Genomic DNA, 20,000 nt, shown 5'->3' on the forward strand with positions numbered 1-20,000 from the left:
TGAAATAAGGTTTAAAAAAACACACCATAAATTCAAACAGAATCTACATACAATAACACATGTCTGCACACCATTACTGCAGCCCCTGGGTAACCAGGCGACAATGTGAATGTTCTGCCCTTAACCCTAACCTAGGGCGTCTAAAGCCAGCAGCGCACACATGCTTGTAGATATAAGTGTATATGACGTTAGCTACAGAAACTTAGAGAAGCTTCAGCTAAAATGTTACAATTACTGTGGTGAATGGCGTTGTCTTGTTCCTGAATGCTAAATCCTACTGCAGCTAACTACAGATTCTGGTGCCGTTTGACTTGGTCTGCAGCTGGACCATAGAATGGCTCAGACCACACTGAGATTCTGCTAACGCTAACTTCAGAAGACCTGGGGGGACAGTTGTAAGAACTTTGAAAACCAGCGTCACTCAGGACAACTGCAATGAGCTGTGTATGTATTATGACTTGATATTCCCCACGCATCTGCTGGAATGTCCCTCAGTGACCAACAGATTAGAGTTATGAACTCAAATATGCCTCAACCACGCGTTATCGACAATCCTAGACAGTGCTGTGTGCGTCACTTACAGTTTTGAGACAAGGTTCTTGATATTTTTCCGCTTTCGCATGGCCTTGACAGCATTCGTCTGTTTTCACCTTAATGTCAAAGTTGAAACTAAACGCCATTAAATCTGCACGACGTAAATGCTTTATTTGTATTAACACGAAGTATCGCTATCTGCCAAGCTAACTTGTACATATATCCACGTTATTATCAATAACAGACTACAACTCCCAGGATGCGTTTGCCTCTCATCGTGTCAAATATGCTGTTTTTGGTTGTTATCTCTAGTTTGGAGTTGTGGACTTATTTGAAACCAGCACTGAACTTTCAATTCAAATTTTTCCGATGAGTGTGTTAACTTAATGCTTTTCGTTCTTATTATCTACCATTTGAAAGGCACTGATCGCACAAGCATGTGTCTTTAAACTACATTCCCAGAGTTCGCCGCGCCTATTTGTAAACATGCGCACTGGTCGGTTGCACTGATTGGATCGCGAAAGGACCGAAGAACTGTCCCACTGCGTTGTTTTTGTGCCATCATCAGGGAGCTAAACCTACCTTTCCGTATCATGACCTGAGGCGCACTCCGCCGTGACATTAAGACCGTATCAGAGCCAGGTGAGTTACGGTAATAACGTATTCCGTGTGGTCATTTCAGGTTTGTGAGCAGCTGGACATGTAGTCAGCTAGCCTTTGGTCTGACTTCCCATCTCAGACTAAGGAATGGTGACGGGAAGAGTCCCACGGTCCAATCTAAAACACTCCTTCCGTTTGACTGGTTAACGCCTTCACTTTTCTTTGTGATGTGTTATGATGCATAAACGTGAAAAACTGCGCGACTATGAGGTAGTTTTGACCTGGTGTTTGCAAAGACCATATGTAATCCCCTCTTTCGTGCTGTCTGGCGATTAAATATGTGTGCTGATGGTAAGGGGGAGGGGATTGATGTCGGTCGCCGTCACCGTCATTTAAACCAGACACACCGGTAACTGACAGGGGGTTGTGAGATTATGCCCCTCGGACTCGCGTGAACGACGTAGTTCTCAAAAGATGAACGAGGTGAGGCTGTTCACCAGTGAGTAGAGAAACACCTGTGCACATGGCCTTGCCCATCAAGAATGTGGACAGACCGGACCCATACAAACGCACATTATGCAGTGGATTTCTAGGCAAGAGAGACAGTGAGCAAGGTGTCAGGGAATCCTGACAGAGAACACAAACACACAAACACACACCCACAGCGATTTCTTTTATAGGCCATATAGCACAGATCAGCCTCATCCTGAGAAGCTGGTAGAGACCAACCCTCATAGACAATGGATAAAAGTTGAGTTAATTGCTGCATGTTTATAACAGACACACTCACACACACACACCTCTCTACCTGTCTATCTGTCTATATGTAAACTATATTGTTTTTACATTTTTGCGGACACACACACACAACAAACACATACACCTGATATGACCACATCTTTACCTGTCATAGCATAACATGCACACACACACAGACAACAAACATAAATCTGACATGACCACACCTTCACCTGTCAGAGCATAATATGCACACACACACACACACACATGCACTAGACTCTTTAACATGTAATTGTGGCTTTCTTCACACTGTCTGTTCCGCAACACAGAAGGAAAGGACCAACCACAAAGCTTCTTGTGAACACACACACACACAAAGCAGTTGTAGGTGAGGTTCTTTATGTGTCTGTGAGCATGACCTCTGACAATCAAGGTTGTCACAAAATGCAGAACTCAAGGCGCTTTACAAAGCCCAGGGCCTGAACCCCGGAGCACAAAGCAACAGGGGCAAGGAAAAACTACTTAGCATAATATGATACAGAAGGAGAGAGAGAGGCTGCTCAGCAAGGTTTATGTTTATGGTTGTATTTGTATTAGAGACTGCATCATGTGTGTGTGTGTGTGTCCACACAATCTCTGGATTTGTGTGTGTGTCCACACAATCTCTGGATGTGTGTGTGTGTGTGTCCACACAATCCCTGGATGTGTGTGTGTGTGTTCGCAGTCTCTGTGTGTGTGTGTGTCCGCACAATCTCTGGATGTGTTTTCAGTCTGCTGAAGTCTGTGTACATGTATATTTGTATAAATGTTTTATCTGTGTGTGTGTTTAACTGAATTATGTGTGTGTTTGTGTGCTTTTAACTGTATTATCGGTGTGTGTTTGCAGGATGCGGTTGTGCCCGGCAGGGCCTGTCCTGCTGAAGTGTGTGCGTGTGTGTTGTCGACGGGGGCGGGGGCGTGTGCCGCGGTGTGTGAGGGAAGCGTGGGGGTACACACACCTCCTGGCGCGCTCGCTCTGCTTCAACTCGCTCATCAGCTGGGACGTAGTCAACGACTCGCTCTTCGAACCCGTCTTCTGGGCCGCCGACCGCCTCACACGATGGTTCGGGCGGGTCAGTGTGTTTTATATATTCATATCTGTGTGTCGTGATGGTGGGGTTTGTGATGACTCATTCTGTGTGTATGTGTGGGGTCAATGTGGTGTATTACAGTACCTTGCAAGAGTATTCACCCCATTGGATGTTTTACCCTTTTATGGCTTTTATAAATCAGTCATGGTCAATAAGTTGGCTTTTTGGACAAAAAAAAATCACGAAATAGCTAGGGGTGGGAATCTCTTGGCACCTCACGATTCGATTCGAAATCGATTCAGAGGTCAACGATTCGATTTAAAATCGATTATCGATTTAAAATCGATTTTGTAATTTAATTTTTTTTTTATTTTATTTTTTACACATCCATTTTATGTTGAAATGCAAGCTGCATCGACTATTGCATTGCTCATAGAAAGTCAAAATTGTGACCATTAAAAGCTTTTACTCTAATAAAACAAATAGCGAAGGTAATTCATCTGTTGATTTTCTTCAATTTAGACTCTCTCTTACTAGTCTCCTTCTTGCACGGCCCATCAGTTTGTGAGGACGGCCTGATCTAGGCAGATTTACACATGTGCTACAATCCATCCATTTCTTGATGATGGATTTAACAGAATTTCAGGGGATGTTTAGTGCCCTGGACATTTTTTTGTATCCTTCCCCTGACTTATACTTTTCAACAACCTTTTCTCTGAGTTGCTTAGAGTGATCTTGGGTCTTAATGGTTTAACAATAGCCAGTAATACTGATTACTGAATACTGACCAGTGAATGGACCTTCCAGACACAGGTGTCGTTATACTACAATCACTTGAGACACATTCACTGCACACTGATCCCCATTTCACAAATTGTGAGACTTCTAGCACCAATTGGCTGGACCTCTGTTGAATTAGGTCAGTCTAAATAAAGGGGGTGAATACTTATGCAATCACTTATTTTCATTACATATTTGTATTTAATTTACATAAATGTGTAGAAATCTGTTTTCACTTTGACATTAAAGAGAGCTTTTTTGTGATTTTTTTTGTCCAAAAAGCCAACTTATATTGACCATGACTGATTTATAAAATCAATAAAAGGGTAAAACATCCAAGGGGGTGAATACTTATACAAGGCACTGTACCTGGTGATAATTATGTGGTTAGCCTCTGCTTCAAGTGGTTTTGATAAAAATGTTATGGAGTAAGTGTGTGTGTGTGTGTGATCTACAGGTTTTTGTGTGTTTAGTAGTGGTGTTGAGCTCTATCGTGCTGATTGCGTACAGAGTTGTGCAAGAAAGGTTGTGAGGTTCTCAGGTTGACATTTCTGTATTTTAAATTATTTATTGTAATATTTTGAGATACTGGATTTTGTATTTCCATGAACTGTAAGCTGTTTTCATCAAGATTAAAACAAGAAAGGCTTGGAACATGGCACTTTATGTGTAATGATTGTAGAATATATGAAAGGTGTCACTTTTTGAATTCAATTACGGGCTTTCGGGAACCCATGCGTTTTCACAAACAATATTTGTTCCACCACTTTTGGACTCAGACGGTTCCTTTTCTCAGACAATCTCTCCTGAGAAAACACCCGCTCACACAGAACATAAGATGCTGAGGTGCATACTAATGTCTGTGCGAGCACATACAGACTTGGGGACATGTTTTTGTGTGTTGCCCAGTACTTGAGTGGATTCTCTGATCTAGGAATGTTTGGCTCAGCCAAGTAGGGCTGGACCTCCACCATGGCACCATGCTGAATCCAAATGACGCCACAGTTTGGAGGAAAATGAACACAATTTGTTACTAAATGGCATAACTCAATATCAACACAGTATAAAGCATGAACATACCTGAGGAGGCTGAAGGTCCCTCAGCTTGACTGGCTGTTGCTGGCTGTGGTGGGGGTGGTGCTAGTGTATGTTTTGTGATTATCAGGGCACACTCAGAGGTGAGTCTTCACTGCCTCACTGGCCTTGGTCTGGCTGAGGAAGCCGTGTGATTTGAACCGTGGGTCCAGCAGCGTTGGCAGTGTCATTATGCTCATTGACTGCAAATGATGAAGTTTCTCTCTTAGTTATACGTATTATCTGCCTGCTGCTGGGCCATCAGAGATGTTTTTGTAGGCATTTCCTCCTTCTACTGCATGGTCCATAACTTTCAGCAGTGGAATGATCTTTGAAGCAGACACCTGCTTCTCCCCAGATAGCTCCACTGTGGCATCATTGAATGGTGGCAACACATTCAGGCACTCCCCAACAACAGAATACTCCTCTGGTGTCAGAGGGGGCATGGCTGTATGCATGGATGCCACAGCTTCACCTACTGGCTACTTCAGGTAGTAAAGCCTTTGAAGCGTCTGGTAGGTGTCGTTCCAGCGGTGTGGACCCACTTGTTGGAGGAGCTTCAGGTGAGGCCTTGCCATGTGCTTCTGCATTTGCACAAGTCCATATAAGACCATAATGACAAGGTGGCAAGGACATGTAGTACAATACAAACCTGTTAATACATAATGATTGTGTGAATGATATCAGCATGGCGTGTAATACTGTGCAATTATAATGTCACATACTTTAGCAGTGGTGATGGATCGGAACAGACCCACAGGAGTCTTGTCAAGAGCTCTCTTCAGCGTCAGGTTAAGGGCATGGGCTATGCAGACTGCGTGTTTTAGCCTCAGTTCCCTGGCACAGGCAATCATATTAGCTGCTGCATCAGTCACCAGACACGTGACTTTTAGCGTTATCCCATAATGGAGGCCTTGGCTGCTGCCAAGTTTGCAGCAGTATGGGATTGGGGGAAATTTCCACACGCCTAAAAGTGTATTACTGTCATTGACAAAATGGCAGTTCACCGCAAGATATGCATCCAAGTTAAATGAAGTCCATATATCAGCCATAAGGCTCACTGCAGCAGCTTCCTCCCCTATGGCCATGGCTTCCTCCTTGGCCATTTCGAAATGCTGCTCCAGCATTTCTGCATTCCACCATGGCTTTTAAGACATTGCAAATAAGTCTGAAACTACCGCTAACTCTCCAACCACTCTCCAGTGACATAAATTCACCAAAACAGTACGAGCCTGGATACAGCGCTCATCCTGGAAGTGCTTCACGTTCTCGACGCACGCCACATTTCCACACAGCTGTGTGGTGAAGATCAGACTTTGATTGTGAAGACCCAGATGTATGTTTTGTCAAGAGGCAGGGACCACTTTACTCACACCTGATTGTCACCCCATTGATTGAAACACCTGAGTCCAATTACCCCTTCAAATGAATTGATTATTGTAGGGGTTTACTTTTTCCAACAAAGCATTTCATGTCAGATCATTATGCTCAAAAATTGAATTAAAAAAGAAGAGTTTGTGTTTGGGTCCAGTCTGGGTCCACTTTATCAATTTTCAGGACGTAGATGAAGATGAAGATAAAATGTATGCAGATACAAAATCTAAAGGGTTCAGAAACCTTCTAGCAACACTGTACCTGGTGGTCTGATGCTGTGTGTGTGTGTTTGTGTGTTTAGTAGTGGGTTTGACGAGCTCTATCATACTGATTGTGTATCTGATTCTGTGTGTGTGTGTGTGTGTTCCTACAGGTGTTTGTGTGTTTAGTAGTGGTGTTGACGAGCTCTATCGTGCTGATTGCGTACCTGGTGTTGCTGCCGATGGTGATTCACACGTACGCCCCCTTGTGGATTGTGTGGCACCTGTGCTACGGCCACTGGAACCTCGTCATGATCGCCTTCCACTACTACAAGGCCACGCGCACATCGCCCGGTTACCCACCCACAGTAAGAAGACACAGACACAGACACAGACACAGACACAGACACAGACACAGACACAGACACAGACACAGACACAGACACAGACACTATGGTGTTTATTTACATGTTTGTTTGTTTGTTTCAGATGAAGAATGATCTTCCTTTTGTGTCATTTTGCAAGAGGTGTGTCACCCCCAAACCAGCCAGAACACACCACTGTGGAATCTGCAAAACGTACGCAAGACACACACACACACACACACACACACACACACACACACACACACACACACACACACACACACACACACACACACACACACACACCTCTGTGGGATCTGAAACATTCACGCACGCACACACACACATACACATACTAGTGCTGTCAAACGATTAAAATATTTAATCGCGATTAATCGCATTTTTGTCATAGTTAACTCAAAATGAATCGCGATTAATCGCAATTTTTTATGTATTCTAAATGTCCCTTCAATTATTTTTTTCCATCATTTTTATTTTATTTTAATGCTCTTATCATGGAAAAGTGGATTGGCTTGCTTTATGCAATATTTTATTTTATTGAAAAACAACATTGCCAAACCGGGCGGTACAAAATTCAATTATAAAGTGCACATTTCAGATAAACAAGGACTAGTGCAGTTAAACCATGGCTTAATATTTTCTTTTTTTCAAGTTTGCTGTGAACATAGAAGTCAGGCCTCAAAAACAATGAACTGTTACAGTTAGGTAACCAATAAAAGGTAAGCCTACTACTTCTGTGCTTTCAGCCAGCTGCCTGTTGACATTGTCAGACAACAGTGAAGCTCGCTTCTTTTGCACAACACAACTTTTAAAGGTAAACTTTCTATTCAGAAGCTTTTTATCATCCATTTCGCCATATCGCGCTCACCATTCACTCAAACCGTAACGTTAGCCTACTACACAGTTTGCGAGGACAAAAAGAACGTTAATCTAACGTTAATCTTTTTTTTTTTTTAACAACACGTTAATCGCGCGATAAAATCTTATTGACGCCGTTAAAATGGGTTTGCGTTAACCCCGCTAATAACGCATTAAACTGACAGCACTAACAAATACACACACACACACACACACACACACACACACCACTGTGGGATCTGCAACATTCACACACACACACACACACACACACACACACACACACACACCATTGTCAGGATTCAAACAGTCATGAAAAACCTGGAAATGTCATGGAACTGTAAAGTAGGTCATTTGCTTCACAAACACCTTTATATAAGATGTGGGCCAGTTAGAATTGACAGAAAAACATATGAATTGGTTAAACAACACAACAGTAAATTGGTTAGAATTGACAGAAAAATATATCTCACACACATACACATACACACACACACACAAATACTCACAAATACATACACACACACACTCCCACTCACATACTCTCTCACACACATGAGCTGGATGAAAGTAGAGATTCACCTGACATTCTCCACATAGCGCATACACACACACTGAGGGGTCATTTGTTTGCTGCAAGTAGAATATCTGTGAAATATAAGGGCATTTTTAATATTTATATATTTCTTTAAATAGTATTAAAGGCTCACTCATGATTGTCTCTGAAGCTCTGTGTCTTTGTCCTTTCCTGCAGGTGCATTCTCCGGATGGATCATCACTGCCGTATCCTCTTACATGCCAGCTCTGTGTGTGTGTGTGTGTGTGTGTGTGTGTGTGTGTGTGTGTGTGTGTGTATTTGTGTTTGAGTGAGAGAGAACATATGATTATAGACATCTCTGTACCTGTGTGAGTGTGTCTGTGTGTATTTGGTTTATTTCTCCTTGACCGTGTGTGTGTGTAGCGTGGCTGAATAACTGCGTGGGCCACTTTAACCATCGTTACTTCTTCTCCTTCTGTGTGTTCCTCACGCTGGGTTGTGTGTGGTGCAGCATCAGCGGCAGGAACCTCTTCATAGACGCCTACAACGCCATGGAGGTACACACACACACACACACTACTCTCACACTCACCTCTCTTACTCACTCACTCACCTCTCTCACTCTCTCTAACACACACACACACACACACACACACACACACACACACACACACACACTACTCTCACACTCACCTCCTTCACGCTCTCTCTCACACACACACACACTACTCTCACACTTACCACTCACACACTCACCTCTCTCTCTGACACGCACACAAACACACACTGCTCTCTCGCTCTCTCTCACTCACTCACACTCTACTCTCACATTCACTTCTCTCACTCTCACACACACATACACACACTCACACACACACACACACACACACACACACACACACACACACACACACACACACACACACACACACACACACACACACTTCTCTCACACTCACCTCTCTCTCTCTCTCTCTCTCTCACACACACACACACATACACTGACGGCCACTTCTCTCACACTCACCTCTCTCACTCTCTCTCACACACACACACACACACACACACACATTACCCTCAAGGCTGAAATATACTTTTACGACTTTGTTACTCCGTGGTCACACATTTGGCACGATGGACTCGTTTTCATTTATGGTTCTCCAACAGCTGTGGGTGTTGCAAAGCCATTTAAAAAAATAAGATGGCGGCGGACCAAACTTTGAGATGGTCTTATTTGTACATAATAGTTGTTTGTTTGACTTTTTTTGTTACAAAGGTTTTTGTTACCAGGTTACCAAGAAATAGACACTGCAATGTAAAAATCCCGATATTGTTACTGATAAATAAGTCTGAGGGTATTTGCAAGTAGGGATGCACCGATCCGCTTTTTTCACCTCCGATACCGATACCGATACCGATATCTGAGGTTTAGTATCGGCCGATACTGTTCCGATACCGATATAAAAAAACAGCACGAAACTATGGTAACTGTGTGTATGTGTGTGACCACACGTGCGAGAGGGAGAAATGAGTAGGGTGACCAGACGTCCTCTTTTTCCCGGACATGTCCTCTTTTTGAGACCAAAAAAATGCGTCCGGCAGGGATTCCCAAATCGTCCGGGATTTTGCCTCGTTACTATTTATAGTAATTTCCGCGATTTGACAGAGTGTTGGGAACACACCAGCGACCAATGACTTGCTACATAATACCTTGAGAGTACCATATGCTATATATACCCTCAGAATGGCCAACCTATCTCGGTCATGGTGTGTTTTATTTTGTAGAAAGAAAATAGTCAGTAACAATCTATAACACAATTATATGCTATGGAAACTATTAAAAAAACTATTCAATTAAATTAATCATTTCTTATTTTCATTGGTATTGTTGTCATATACAGATACGCAATGATTTGTGGGTAATATTTTGTTGTCCAATGTCAAGTCTCTATTTTATCATGTGACGAGACGATCTAATTTAGACTCAAAATCTAAATGTCAAGACCTAGAGGCAAAGTACACAGGCAAGCACTTTTCAAACATAAAGGTAGTGATGCATGATATTCTTTTTCAATGGAAAGGATAGCCAGCCAATTCAGCCTCTCCTGCTCCATGCGGCCCCTCAGGTAGGTCTTTTTGAGTTTCAATTTGGAAAAAGATCACTCGGCTGTTGCCACTGTCACAGATGTCAGAAACACCGAAGGTGGATTTTAGGGAATGATAATCCACAATTAGCATTTTGGCAAATTGGGAGACTACGGACTGCTTGGCAATCTGCTCCAAAACAGGCCCTGAATGATAGGTCGCCGCCGAGCGCCTGTTTCATATGTGTTTTTCAGATGTTGGTAAAGCTGCTGTGCCGCCGCAACAAATCGTGCCTTTCATAAGCGTTTTTAAAGAACCTTTCAGCACTTTGACCGTTTGTTTACGTTAGTGTGTCAGAGTGCTATTGTTGATAGCTTTCTTTTTTACATGTGTACTTTCCCAATACAATAGCCGAAGTAACGAATTTGACTGTAGAATCCAACACATTTCTGGTAAAATATATTGTTAGATACATTAACACCCCCCCCCCCCCCGACCGTCACCGCTGAAGTGTCCTCTTTTTCACCAACTCAAATCTGGTCACCCTAGAAATGAGGAGTGCATGACATGAGATCTTGGTGCATTTTTTGCTAATTTGTTACTTAACATCATGTCTAGTCATCACTATCAATTCATAACATAGGCTAAAAATAATCACAAATAATGTACGTTCTAACTAGTGCTAGTGTTCATATTAGTTAGCAGTCATATATCCGCTAGCGTCAACTTTTACGTTACATTGTAGAGGCTCAGCATGGTGACCTGTTAATGTATTTGCTGGTTCTAGTCTGTTAAAAGACCCACTATTACCAAAGCGGTATTCTTTATCTCCCTTTAATGTGCATTCATCAATTTCCATTACAGGACGATGCATGTGATCCTACATATGTGTGTGTCTGCAATGAGAATGGGGACTAATTAGCACTGCACTGAATTACTTTAACATGAGTTATTGCTACACGATAACAATTAAACAACTAATATAACTCGATACATATAATTGTGGACATTACACAAGGCAACATGAATCTCATTCATAGCTCATCCAGTCGAAATCTTAACAGGATGAACCCATCTTTATTACAGCGAATCAACATCAGGACATAACTAAATCTCCGCTTAGCATGCTAATCGCTACTAATATCAACGTGCACTCATAATACACTACCTATATACACAAATGTAAAAAAAAAAAAAAAAAACTTTTTTTTTTTTTTTATTGTCACCGATACCCGATCTAGAAATGTCTTCAATATCGGTACCGATACAAATATCGGATCGGTGCATCCCTATTTGCAAGGTGTCTGAGCATGGTATCTAATGTTACTCCTACCCACAAGGTAAACAGCGATGTATTAACGGGTTAAAGGAGATGGATAGTTCAAAATTTGGGAGGTGGCCACAAGAGGTGCTCAGAGAGGGTTTGTCACGACGGAGAGGGCTCTCCGTGTCTCCATAAACGGACGACCATAAATTGGGCTTCACACTCACCTCTCTCACACTCACCTTTCTCTCACACACACACACACACACACACTACTCTTTCTTTCACTCGTTGACTCAGTGTGTTTGGGTCTCTCGCTCTCTCTCCTGTGTGTGTGTGTGCATGTGTATTTACCCTTTGTTGGGACCGGTCTATCCCATGTTGACTCTGTGTTGGGATGGGTCTGTGTGTGTGTGTGTTTGTGTTTGTCTGTCGGGTTGGGTCTGTGTGTGTGTTTGTGTGTGTGTGTGGGATCTTTCTTTCTTCTCTTCAGCACTTTAAAGCTTTGGAGGTGGAGCAACCTGGGGTTCCGGTGAAGGGGATGGGGCTTCTGATCGGCATCGTGCCTCCTGAAGCCATGAATGGGCAGGTAGAGTAACGGACCCGCCCATTACCCCGCCAGCCAATCAAATTTCAGATGCTGCACCAAGCGACCAATCGGGAATGAGAGCAGTGCATCACTGGTGTTGTTCCCATTAGAACAGAATCTGACCTCACTGGGACAGCTAAAACAATCATGTTAAAACAATCATGCAATTCTGAGCTCTGATTGGCTGGTTTAGAACTCTGTGAGCTTGCTTAGGCGGGGCTCCAGAGCGTTACGAGACGGTCGTCATGTATCCTAGCAACATTTCTGACATTCTGACGACTCAAAGCCATAACATTATTTACAAGGGCAGGACGTTTCTCTCCATTGTACAGGAATTTGTACTTCAAACCACTTTATTTAAATGAATAGAATTCTTGTAGTCTGAGAGCTGCATTGCTCTTTGTGCTCAGTGTGATCCCTGCCTAAGTGAGCTCCATGAGAGTGTGGTCATGGCAGATTTATGTTTGGTGTATGTGTGTGTGTGTGTGTGTGTGTGTGTGTGTGTGTGTGTGTGTGTGTGTGTGTGTGTGTGTGGGTGTGGGTGTGGGCCCACTTTTCAAAGAGCTGATGTCCCGTTGCTTCCTGTGTGTGTGTGGATGTGTGTGTGTATTCTGAGTGGGTGGGTGTGTATGTGCATGGGTGTATGTGTGTGTGTGTGTGTGTGTCTGTGTGTGTGTGTGTGTGTGTGTTTGTTTGTTTGTTTGTTTGTTTGTTTGTTTGTGTGTGTGTTTGTGCGAGTGCCTGAATGTCAAACTGTGTATAAGTCTCTTTTAAAGTGTTTTTGTTTCTCCTTCCCCTCACACACACACACACACCAGAGCTCCTACCAGACCCCTCCACCCACCGTCACCTTCAAGGATAAACTGATAAACAAGAGCGTCATCTACATGTGGGTCCTCACCAGGTAAACACACACACACACACACACGTTATGTCACCAATTGGTTGAATCATTTTATCACTCATCAGTCATCACTACCTGGGTGGGAAACTGACTGTGTGTTAGTAAGATAACCAAATTGCTCAATCGAGAATGTGTGTCAATTTGTTCCAGCTCGTGGTCTTTATACGTGTGTGTGCATGTGTGTGTGTGTGTGTGTGTGTGTGTGTGTGTGTGTGTGTGTGTGTGTGTGTGTGTGTGTGTGTGTGTGTGTGTGTGTGTGTGTGTGTGTGTGTGTGTGTGTGTGTGTGTGTGTGTGTGTGTAAACTGCAGTACTGTGGCTGTGGCTCTCGGCGGTCTAACGCTGTGGCATGCCATGCTGATCTCGCGTGGAGAGACAAGCATCGAGAGGCACATCAACAAGAAGGAGCGTGAACGTCTTACCAAACGTGGCAGGGTATATACACACACACACACACACACACACACACACACACACACGTTTGCTGAAGACTCTAGCGGGAGGGTGGAGTTCATGCATCTCTAAGCAATTAAGATGGGGTTGGTCTCCGCACATAGAGCCTAAAGTGAATGATCTAAAGACAACACTTGGCCTTATGTTATAGATACACGGTACATACAATGGTGAGGTATGGATGATGCCAAGGATAATTTAATGAAAATATATTATTATCGATGTCCATTTAGAAACTCGAGAATTGATGGAACTGCTTGGGTGCTCTGAGCAACCCCTCACACTCTCTTACAGGCGCACACTCACACACACACACACACACACACACACACACTCTCAAAGGCACAAACACACCACCTCCTGTATTGTTTGTTACATTCACACTGTGAGTTAATGACATACACACACACTGACTCACTGAGTAATTTACACACACGCACATACACACACACATACCGTGGCGCACACACACACACACACACAAATATACCCTGGCACACACACACACACACACACACACATCCAGTGACACACACCCACACTCTCATTCCGTGGCACACACACACACACACACATCCAGGTCCACACACACACACTCATTCAGTGGCATACACACACACACACATCCAGTGACACCCACACACACACTCATTCCGTGGCACACACACACATACTGTGAGATATTCAGTCTGAGTTGTCTGTCCTTAGTTCTACAGAAACCCCTTCCATTATGGACGACTGAACAACTGGAAACTCTTCTTGGGTGTTGAGAAGAAAAGGTGAGCTCTCATGGCGCACACACACAGACACACACACACACATACACAGACACACACACAGACACACACACACACACACACACACACACATACACAGACACACACAGACACACACAGACACACACAGACACACACAGACACACACAGACACACACAGACACACACAGACACACACAGACACACAGATGACACACACTGACACTCAAACAGGCCATGACAAACATTAACTATTGTCTTGCACCTCTCTGTTCCTCTCCTCTGATTGGCTTACTGAATTATGTTCCTCTCCTCTTACTGGCTGACACTTCTCTCTTTCACCACAGTCATTGGGTAACTCGGGTTCTCCTGCCCTCTAGCCACGCCCCCCACGGTGACGGCCTGACATGGGACGTCCCCCTGAGAAAAAAAGAACCTCTTCCTGTGTGACACACACACACTCCTTCTCCCCTCTCCCTTCCTCTTCCTCTTCCTCCTCTTTTTGTCTCCTCTCCTCAACTCTCCCCTCCTCCTGTGTGTGTGTGTGTGTGTGTGTGTGTGTGTGTATGTGTGTGTGTGTGTGTGTGTGAGAGAGAGAGAGAGAGAGAGAGTACCGTCCTTCCTGTACTAAGGGCTCTGACTGATTCCGTCACGTACATCCTAAACCCCAGAGAGCATCTCTCTCATATCACCACGGAAACGCACTGTGATGGAGCACCGTAGCAATGGACTGATGGACTGCACTGAGTTTCTCTGTGTTTCTATGGATGCGACTGAAAGCTTCTGGACCAGCCACTCCTGCACAGGCAGCCATTGTGGCTCTGTTCACTATGACTGAATGGACCTCTACTTCCCACAGAGGTAGCCATTTTGGATCCACTACTGTCTGGACCAACCGCCCCTGCACAGGCAGTCATTTTGGATCTGTTCTCTAGTTAGGACTGCAAAGGGACTTTGGAGTCGTAGAGACTGTTTCTACATTGTTGTATGTGTGTCCTGTTTTTTTAAACTTCCATAATTAAATTGGTGTTTTTGTACACAGTCACAATAGCATCAGTTCATTCTCTCTTTCTCTCCCTCTCTCTGTCTGTCTCTCTTTTCCACACACACACACACACACCAGCTCAGATCCAGAGTATGAAAATGCCCACAGTGACAGTCATATTTCAGTCATGGGTCCTCAAAACTGACAGTTGGAATTCTGGTTATCACTGAAATATCATTTTTTTTCATACAGATTTCTAGCCAGTATAAAGCTCAAACTGCATCACTTTAGAAGCAGTACCTATCTCTACCAGCAGAGTGCAGAAGGCCACTGTCCTCTATCCAGAAGCTACTGGCCAAGTCCATCAGAAATGGTTTGATTTTTCAATCACTCTACAAATGGTACCTCAAGCATGTGCACTGGCATACACACGCACACACACACACAATACACACACAGTTGACTGGCACAAACATTGAATGAGGTGTGCCTAGATCTGGATGATCTTTAGCTTATACCAGAGTGATAGTTTTCCTTGTGCTAGTGTGTGGGTTGATGCAAGCATGAATGTATGATGTGTTTGTCTGTGTGTTGATGCGAGCATGAGTGTATGATGTGTGTGTGTGTTGATGCTAGCATGAGTGTGTGTGTGTGTGTTTTTGCAAGCATGAGTGTGTGTGTGTGTGTGCGTTGATGCAAGCATGAGTGTGGGTGTGTGTGTGTGTTGATGCGAGCATGAGTGTATAACAAAATCAGGAGATGATTGTATTAACATATTTCATAAACCAATACAGTTCATATACTGTCAGCGTCATTTTGCATTCAGTGAAATCTTTTTTCGATTTCTTATTCCATGCTGGATTTTTCTGGATTTCAATCCTGGATGCAGGCCGTCACTGCGGCCTATCTGGACGCTTATTTCACGTTCATGTTGGGACTATAAAACATTTCAAAGGACTTTATGTTGAAAGTACAGAACAATGGTGAGCTATAGCAGTCACCTATATGTACTGTATTGGTTTAAGAAATGTGTTTCTGCTATGTTTTTGGCTTATTGGCAGTAATACAGATCTTCTCAGTAAGTTCTTTTGTAGGATGAAAATAGAATTTGTTATAAGTGTATTCTATGTTGTGTGTGTTGATGTGAGCATGAATGTATGATGTTTGTGTGTGTTGCTGTGAGCATGAGTTTATGATGTGTGTGTGTTGCTGTGAGCATGAGTGTATGATGTGTGTGTGTTGGTGCGAGCATGAGTGTATGATCTGTGTGTGTGTTTGTGTATGTTGATGCGAACATGAGTGTATGATGTGACTGTGTGTGTTTGTGTGCATGTTGCTTTACAGTGGTAGAAGCACTGAACAGGGTCTGTGGAATATGACCGGAGAGTGTAGATGGTTGATTTATAGACTGGAATATGACCGGTGGGTATAGATGGTTGATTTATAGACTGGAATATGACCGGTGAGTATAGATGGTTGATTGGAATATTACATTGATACCTAGACTGGATAAGGTTACATCACCTAGGGTTTGTCAGTAAAGTCATGAAATGAGTTCAGATTTTAGTTTGTCATACTGTGGTCTCAGTCTGACCTAGCCCTTGTTACGTCTCATAATTTAATGTAATTTAATTTAGTTTACACCTTCACAACAACGGCTCTTTCAGCCAGTTCAACGTGCACGAGAGCAAAGGCGGCTGCTGTCAGACACAGCACGTGTGCCCGTAGGTGACCGGATAGATTCCCCGTCCCAACGCCCCGCTGCGCATGCGTATCACTCATCATGAGAATCAACCAAGGGATTTAAAATCTGAAGCTGTGGCCGGGACCTGCACGCAGATCATACTGCTCAGGGGCGACTGCAAACTCATTCTTGCCCATTGCGTTCACTCGGCGTAGCTCTTCTGCTCCCGCGACTGGCCTGATGGTGTATCGGGGCTTGTTCGGGTACGTACGGAGGACTATGTTACTATCTGCTAAGTATCTGACTGTAGGAAGCCGCTGCTGAATATGGGGAGCGCACACAAACTACATATTGAACGCACTCAGGCGAGTAAATTACGATAAAGAGATGCACGGTGGGGAGTGGACACGGCCGTGTGTTTGTGCCTCAGCCCCGCTGTGTCCGTGTGGACTACCTGCGGCGCCTGCTGACGGTGGCACAGCTAAATTGAGATAAATCAGTGAAGATTAGTAGTGTGTATATCACAGAGTTAGCCCCGCTAGCTACCAAACCATACTCAAAGGGCTAGAGTTGTTACATAACGAGGTCCTGAAAATAATTACCACGACTCAATAATCAGGACCACAACATGCTTGTTTGTTACTTTTCAGCATTTAAAGTATTGTTTTCATCGTGCATGGACAAGCAACTTAGGCTAGTCCTCTTTCATTTCGGCTGCAGATATTAGGCAACAACAACGACGTTAAAAACAGATTTATTGGACTTTGTAACCGTAACATTGGGCTATGATAAACCAAACCATGAATCCATAGGCGTCAGTTACGGGGGGGACATGTCCCCACCACTATTCATGATTTGAATTTTGTCCCCACCACTCTTAAAAATGTGCAAACCAATTGCGACCGAAAAAACCCACCAGGGTAGGCTAATCACATAGCGTTTACTGTCTGATATACTGTCAACTCCTATAGTTCACGTCCTGCTTTTCAAGCAGCGATCTCTCAGCAGTCATGAGTGCAACAAATAGCAAAAGCTCAGATTGTGGATAACCACTTGGTTACATCAGCCTTTGGCGAGGTGTGCATGGCTCTGCTATTGTTTCTTACCGTAGAATGCCATTCTAAACGTCCTGCATGTTACGTTTTATAATACGCCAAATGCTACTGAAAAATGTATTTTTTCGCTTCAATGTCGTTAAAAGAATAAGATATTGTTGGAGGAAGTTTGTTTTGTTGCAGCAGGCGCTGTCGAGCGGCTGTTCCAATAAATCCATGTAAATGTTCGTAATTCACAATACTGTTTGATAACCACCTGAAGAAGTTGTATTAATGTTTCCCCATGTGTTGTCTACTGCTCATTTTACACTGTTTCTCCAAAATCCGTTTGGTCGATGAAATACTGTGTTCATTGGTGTTTTCATGACAACATATTGTAGCAAGCCTTAATGTGTATTGTACATCATAAGTACATTCGCCTGCGTCTCGCAGAATTGCATTATCATTGCTTCTGACTTTACGAAGGTAAGGGGGAAGTCAAGTCATTGTTACGCCGCTGGTTGATGCTCAGTACCTCGTTTCATTTCATACACCCTTTACAGTCTGACATTGAGTGTCTGGTAAACTTTGTTGCTGTCAAGAGAAGTGTTAAGTTGCCAATTCTGTTCTTTGTCCTATGTGAATTAATAGTATTAGCCTACATATCCCGAGCCAATACCCTGGTGTTCCCAACACCGTTTTGCAAAACAAGCCAAAACACGATCTTTTATTGTTCGAATGGGATTTTCAACACCTGACAATACACTGTAGAGCATATTGTAATGCAACATTGAATGGATGAATAGCTTACATAAGGGTACCCAGCACTTTTCAAACCACACTCAAGCTTATGGTTATTGTCCCCACCACTTCTAAAAACAAACTGACGCCCTTGCATGAATCTGTTTTTAACTTGTAAATGTTAGTCGATGTTGCATCTTAATGAGTGAAGTGGTTCAGGGGCAGCAGTGGATATGAAGCTGCATAAAGATGACTGCTTCACAAAATGGATTGTGTAGAAATGTCACACGTGGAAATGTCATTTGTTCTTTTTTAATTTCTTTGCAGATGCATTTTCACGTAGCCAACTTCGTCATGGACCACGAGGAGTAGCCTGCCCTGCCCTGCACGCACGCACGCGATGGGAGGATGCGTGGGAACCCAGCGGGGCGCGCTGGGCGCGAGCAGGAACGGCGGCAGGTGCAACAAGAAGGGAGGAGGTGAGAGAGGTGCGCGGGGACGCAGTTGGGGTGGAGGACTCGTGTCGCGCGCCAAATTATTGCAGATGTGGTGGCAGCTGCAGACGGTCACTAGCGAGTTTGAGAGGCTTTAGATCGGAAGATCACGCGCGGAGATTAGCTGAGTTGATCTGAGCTGGGCAGACTGACAGCACGCCGTAATCTGGCGTGTCCGCACCCGTGCTGGGTTTTATGAAGCCCCTAACGCCTCAAAGGCAGCGCACATAAACCAGGCAAATAGTTCCATACATTATTTCCAAATAAGTAAAGAAGAGCGATAACGCTGTTTATAAGGATGAAAGCACTACACCACAGCACGCACACCTGAAGTAGATTTTGGTTTAAAACAGACTGTGTGTGTGTGTGTGTGTGTGTGTGTGTGTGTGTGTGTGTGTGTGTGTGTGTGTGTGTGTTTGACTGCATGTGCATGTGCCTGCTATAGCTCACCATCAGCACATCCAGCTGTGATCTGTACTGGAAACCCCACTGCGGATGAACGTAGCTGATGTTAAATGTTAAACTGATTAGCTGAAGAGTTGGGACATGTGTGTTTGAATGTGACAGCCTAACGGCTGAAAGCACTGCAACCCTAACATAAAGCCGGTGTCCAGCATGCGTAGTTTCCAGCAAGGGAAGTGGTCTTAAGAAGAGTTTATAGCATATTACACAATCATAACATGCCTAAATGGCCATGGGCCCGGAATGGCAGTGAGATTATGAAGTTGTAATACGATTCAACATCATAGATAATCTCACTGGGGCTAGTCTGCTGTGTGTAGTTATGGCTGTTAATTACTTTTTAAGTTTTATGTTCTAGTCTGAATTGCTGTTAAGCATTATGCATGTGCTTATAAGC

The 20,000-nt window shown here is 43.7% G+C and overlaps 3 protein-coding genes across 3 annotated transcripts in view; 2 read left to right on the top strand and 1 right to left on the bottom strand.

Moving 5' to 3' along the window:
• Positions 1-756, bottom strand: part of mettl18 (methyltransferase 18, RPL3 N3-histidine) — a 1,391-nt gene extending 635 nt beyond the window's left edge. Inside the window, exon 1 of the mRNA XM_080849124.1 lies at positions 582-756. Within this exon, the coding sequence (XP_080705250.1) occupies positions 582-680 (99 nt within the window). The 5' untranslated portion in view covers positions 681-756. The remainder of the gene's footprint in view (positions 1-581) is intronic.
• A 320-nt stretch (positions 757-1,076) lies between these two features.
• Positions 1,077-15,111, top strand: zdhhc16a (zDHHC palmitoyltransferase 16a). The gene is made up of 11 exons (XM_080849082.1): positions 1,077-1,176; positions 2,762-2,987; positions 6,547-6,741; positions 6,863-6,951; positions 8,372-8,400; positions 8,579-8,712; positions 11,998-12,093; positions 12,912-12,997; positions 13,307-13,430; positions 14,157-14,227; positions 14,551-15,111. The coding sequence occupies exons 2-11, from the start codon at positions 2,763-2,765 to the stop codon at positions 14,651-14,653; spliced, it is 1,152 nt and encodes a 383-aa protein (XP_080705208.1). The 5' UTR covers positions 1,077-1,176; position 2,762; the 3' UTR covers positions 14,654-15,111.
• Positions 15,112-19,047: 3,936 nt separating this feature from the next.
• Positions 19,048-20,000, top strand: part of ubtd1a (ubiquitin domain containing 1a) — a gene marked incomplete at its 5' end in the record, with an annotated part of 4,991 nt that continues 4,038 nt past the window's right edge. Inside the window, one exon of the mRNA XM_080848356.1 lies at positions 19,048-19,126. Coding sequence (XP_080704482.1) covers positions 19,048-19,126 — 79 coding nt within the window. The remainder of the gene's footprint in view (positions 19,127-20,000) is intronic.

This window comes from Sprattus sprattus, assembly GCF_963457725.1.
Source record: "Sprattus sprattus genome assembly, chromosome: 12".
In the NCBI taxonomy this organism is placed as follows: domain Eukaryota; kingdom Metazoa; phylum Chordata; class Actinopteri; order Clupeiformes; family Clupeidae; genus Sprattus; species Sprattus sprattus.

Coding starts and splice junctions, on each gene's coding strand:
- zdhhc16a (XM_080849082.1), top strand. CDS start 2,763: ATGCGGTTGTGCCCGGCAGGGCCTGTCCTGCTGAAGTGTGTGCGTGTG. Junction 8,401..8,578: donor CCGGATGGATCATCACTGCC/GTATCCTCTTAC, acceptor GTGTGTGTGTAG/CGTGGCTGAATAACTGCGTG. Junction 13,431..14,156: donor GTCTTACCAAACGTGGCAGG/GTATATACACAC, acceptor GTCTGTCCTTAG/TTCTACAGAAACCCCTTCCA.